The sequence below is a fragment of the Styela clava genome, chromosome 5 (assembly GCF_964204865.1).
Source record: "Styela clava chromosome 5, kaStyClav1.hap1.2, whole genome shotgun sequence".
NCBI lineage: Eukaryota > Metazoa > Chordata > Ascidiacea > Stolidobranchia > Styelidae > Styela > Styela clava.
In genome coordinates, this window is record NC_135254.1 from 15,035,617 (window position 1) to 15,040,351 (window position 4,735).

Genomic DNA, 4,735 nt, shown 5'->3' on the forward strand with positions numbered 1-4,735 from the left:
ACTTAGAATCAAAATCAAATAGAATCAAAATGAATACAGTAAAGGTACTCGGACTGGTTTTAGCGTTTGCTCTATGTTATGAATGCATTCCCATTCAACTAGAGGAACTCGGAGAAGATATTGAAGATCATCCTATTGAGTGTCAAAATATAGCCGGAAAGGATAATATGGACACATATCATAAAAGGTATAAATTGTGCAATGTAGATGATATTGGAATCCTAGCTTTATTTGAATCTTTAATAATTGCTGTTCGGATTGGATCGTTTTTAATGTACGAGTTACCCAGAGATCTGTAATCCACCAGGCCGTAACGACAATATTATTACTCTCTGAATATTTAGTTTGTTTGGTGATATTATTTGCAACGTTAAAATCATCAACAAACAGAAAAATAACATTTTTGTCAAACAAACCCATCACAATGCACATCTGGAATCCGCATTAGTGTAAATTAATGTTTTAAAATAACGCATCGTTTCTGTAACCTTATCAATAACGTACCGTTTTTCATAGGCAAGATTGTGAAATTGTTTTTCGCAACGAATACGTGAAATGGTCAGAGAAAATGCTTGCCGACGAGAGTTTTGTTAAAGATTTAGAAGTTCTAAACATCACTGAAGATAACTCAAATCAATCAGAAGGAGGTATCTCCAGACCGAAGCGAAGTGCCGGGTCAAACGAATGCCCCGTTTTCAACGAGGAATACTTGAAAAACAACAAAGCATGGAAGCAAAGAAGCATTTCTCCGTGGACGTTTTTCATCACTTACAAAGCAAACAGGTAATATTTTACAAAAAAAATAAAGAAAGGCTGTATTGAACGAATTGTTTTATAAGTAAAAATTCTAGTTTCACAAAAACAAGCCAAATAACAAATTAAAAACTAAATATGATGAATTTATTATTACAGAGTTCCACAAAGAATGGTTGATACGCGTTGTTTATGTGATGGATGTATCGATATTAGAACATTAACAGAAGATGTCGACAATTTAATCAGTGTTCGTTTGCCACTGACGGTTCCCGTTACGAAAAATTCCAAACTGACGACGGAAGAAGTTCATCTAGGATGTACTTGCGCCGTTGCCATAACAGAAGATGCCTAGACCTGGAACGTTAATCGATTCTATCATCATTCGAATTTATTAATCTTTATATTCAAAATGTTAATTTATTTTTTTATCAATCAATATTTTATATTTTTACAATAATATAACTTTTTATGTGCAAATTAAGTATATTTTATTCGCACACACTGTTCACAAATGCCCGATGGGTCGTTAATTTATGCAAATTTATATATTTTTTGTAACAATACGAAAATCTGTATTTTGTCACACTATTTTGCTACATATATAATATAGTTTCATGCACTCAATTTATCTGTTTTCCTAAATTAGGTTTTAATGTCAGGGGGTATAAACGCAGTTGGACACCGCATTGAAAAATGAAGACTTTTATTAGCTATAGCCAGTGACATGTTATGAAATGACTGATACTGTTCATTTAGAAATTATGACTAATTCACAGTTGAATATGTTATGGGATACTTGGGATTGGGTCATGGTATTTTGCGCTGTTGTTTCGGGCAGCACTAGATTCAAGTTCCCATCCCTTTTTCCCTCCTCAAGAGACAATTGTAGAATTTTCATTGCGTTTGTTTATATTTAACAAAAGACACGGAGCTGTATAAATTTTGAACTTTCATTTTTTTTTTAATTATTTAATAATGTCACACGGTGCTTTATCAACCTTTAGTATTTCTATGATTGTTTAAAAAAATTATTAATTGCTATATTTAATATAATTTATCAGTAGATATTTATTCCGTATGAGTATACTTTATACAGCTTTTAATTTAATTTATGCGACTCACATTATAATATTGTTTCGTGACACGTTTGTCCATGGGAAACATCCCATGGGATGGGATGGGACAGTACACATTTGTATTTCCCAGGAGACACGTGGGACACGAATTTCTCTTCTTATCGTTAAAAATAATAGCTTTTCTCCTAAACTATTACTTTTATTTGCTAATAAATTTTCTATAAATGCTATGAGATCTGATATTTCATCCGAAATTTCGCTGTATTATTTTTTACTCATGGGAACACGGTTTAAAAATCTGAATCATATAGCATAGAATCTCAATTCACAGAACCTGGAAAGGCTAGGAAAGTATGCGCACCGGTACCCTGATACAGGTACTGGTAAGTTACCGTTGCTGTTCAGGTTCGTTCAGGATGACGTATAATTTTATGGGAATTGATGGCAAAACATTTCGTTATGGACTTTATGTCCATATGTTTGAGCTTGGCTCTCTTGTTAGTTATATAATAGTTTAATTATATAATAATTTTTAATTTAACAAAGTCAATAAATTTCGTCGTTTTGCATGCCTCTTTGTCCATGTAGTTCTGTTTAGTAAACTCTGAACCTAAATTTAGAATTCTTTAATGAAAATTATTTCCAATGGAAATCCCATGAGATGGGACAGGCTTAAATTTGCTATGGGATGGGATAGGACAGAAAAATATGTCCCATGGACAAGCCTGTAAATATATACACACTATACACAAGAAAGAATTTTTTTTTTAAATGTATGTTTTACGTATATCTGATATTATTGGAAAATTACATTTCCTGAAATAATAATAAATGTAGTTAGAATCAATATATCAGATAAACTTGAATCCATATAAAAAGAACTGTTCACAAAAAGCATATTACGTAATTTGATTGGTCCAACACGTTATCATGGGCTGTTTCACACCAATTTGTTTACTGGCTTTGTTATTTATAAAAAAAAAAAAAACGATTGCACAATATATATGTTATAAATACCATAACATGGTTTAACTATATTATTCGAAGGTTTCACCGCCATATGTAATGATTCAAACTCATGTCGGTTAACCAGCATCATAGATGTGATGTAATGTCTTTAGTTTAATTTTGAGTGCACATCAAATGTATTCAAAATCCAATGTCGAAACTAGTAGAATTGATATATATATTATCAATCTCTTATTTAAACTATTTCTGTAAAAAATTTTCCTAATGTGTAATTACTATGTTAAAAACTATCGACGCAACAAAAAATAAAATTAAATTGTTTATAATGAACTGTCGACTGCAATGCTCCCGACATCACGAGGTTACATTCGTCTGGTGCCATGTTCTGACGTACTTTTAAACAAATTATTTTCACCCAGATGGTAAAAATATTACCACGTCATGCCTTGATTTCTTTTCTCCAATCATACTTATTTTTCAATATTAGTCGAAACTAAACAGCTAAATTAAGAATGCTTATTATTAGGATTTTAGACTTTAATCGAAGAACATTATTTACATCATGCAACGTCATCAGACGCCAATCAAGGTACCCTACTCCCTGCGTCATAGGTTGACAAATGTCAAAAGAACGATGCTCCAATTTGGTTTATACGTTTGTAAAATGTCTCTGACAAACCCCAAAAAGTCTCATGTATTAATCAAGATTGGCCAAGGCTTTGAATAATAATTTATGACAATTGTAAGCCGTTGACCACCTTTTCCTTGGTTATATATATAGAAGAACTCATACAAGAAGCACGTGTTGTTTTACATGTATCTAAACACCGTGTTAATAATGTTAAATTGAAATGAAATGACGCGAAGGATGTAAATGACATGACTATAGCATATTGTTATTAGTCGTTTAATTTGAATACAATAACATCAAATATTATTTTTATTATCCAGAAATTCCATCGGCAATCCAAAAGGGGAGAATTTTTGCTTGCAAAAAACCTTAATCGCTAACCGTCATATTATGTTACGACTTTGTATGCTCGTATCATCCGTATGTTATTTCCACCAAATATGTCATTGACAAAGATACATGAAAATGCGTTGTTATCTCTACGTTCCTTCCAAGCAAATCGTGATACAGAAAGCATAATAATGGCTTCTAGCTTAAGAGTCATCTGTCGTGTCGGAAGGAAGTAACGATCTATTCATTTCACTCTGAAAAAGCGTAATATGCAGAAAGTGAAATTAGCGAACTGTAAGGTGGTTTATTTGTATGTGACATGATTCTACCGATTGAATTCACCTCTCCATGACCCCTCATCATTGAACCATATTTATTAATTTTTAGCAATAATTCTAAAACGCATTTTCTAAATACCCGACTCGGGTGAAAAAATTAAACGCAATGATTTACTCATTATAAAAAACTAGACAGCAATGCTCAAATATATGGACACGAAAGTCGCGCGTCGGTACAGGTGCCGCAAGAGTCAGAGCACCGAGTTTGGTGAAAGGATCGATGAGACTGACAATCGTGGCAATCTACATTTGAAAATGCGTTTCCAGTTTTTATTACTTATTTATATTATTTCGGGTCAAAGGTTATATGTACAGGGGTGTGCGGTGTCAGACCCAAAGTTACGGCTTATATATATTCCAAGTGCGATCGAATTCATTATTCTTGATTGTCTCTGAACACCATTGCGCACCACGTGCGATGCATCGTGCGAAGCGTTACAAAGAATACAATCGCCACCACAGCTCGGATTACCCTGCGTGGATTCGCAGGTTCGAATCCTGCGGGGATAATTATGTGCGGGAGGATTGCTGGACTCTTCGGGTGGTTCACGTAATCGTTGGTCGGTTACGCCTACCTCCGCCATCAAGTTCATGCATCTAAAACGAACACCTGACTAATTAAGCCCATACAGACG

General features: G+C 33.6%; 1 protein-coding gene across 1 annotated transcript; it reads left to right on the forward strand.

Annotated features, from left to right (window-relative positions):
- LOC120344951 (uncharacterized) lies at positions 1–1,975 on the forward strand. The gene is made up of 3 exons (XM_039414295.2): positions 1–187; positions 517–783; positions 913–1,975. The coding sequence occupies exons 1-3, from the start codon at positions 30–32 to the stop codon at positions 1,106–1,108; spliced, it is 621 nt and encodes a 206-aa protein (XP_039270229.2). The 5' UTR covers positions 1–29; the 3' UTR covers positions 1,109–1,975.
- Positions 1,976–4,735: the final 2,760 nt, after the last annotated feature.

Coding starts and splice junctions, on each gene's coding strand:
- LOC120344951 (XM_039414295.2), top strand. CDS start 30: ATGAATACAGTAAAGGTACTCGGACTGGTTTTAGCGTTTGCTCTATGT. Junction 188..516: donor ATGGACACATATCATAAAAG/GTATAAATTGTG, acceptor CGTTTTTCATAG/GCAAGATTGTGAAATTGTTT. Junction 784..912: donor ATCACTTACAAAGCAAACAG/GTAATATTTTAC, acceptor TTATTATTACAG/AGTTCCACAAAGAATGGTTG.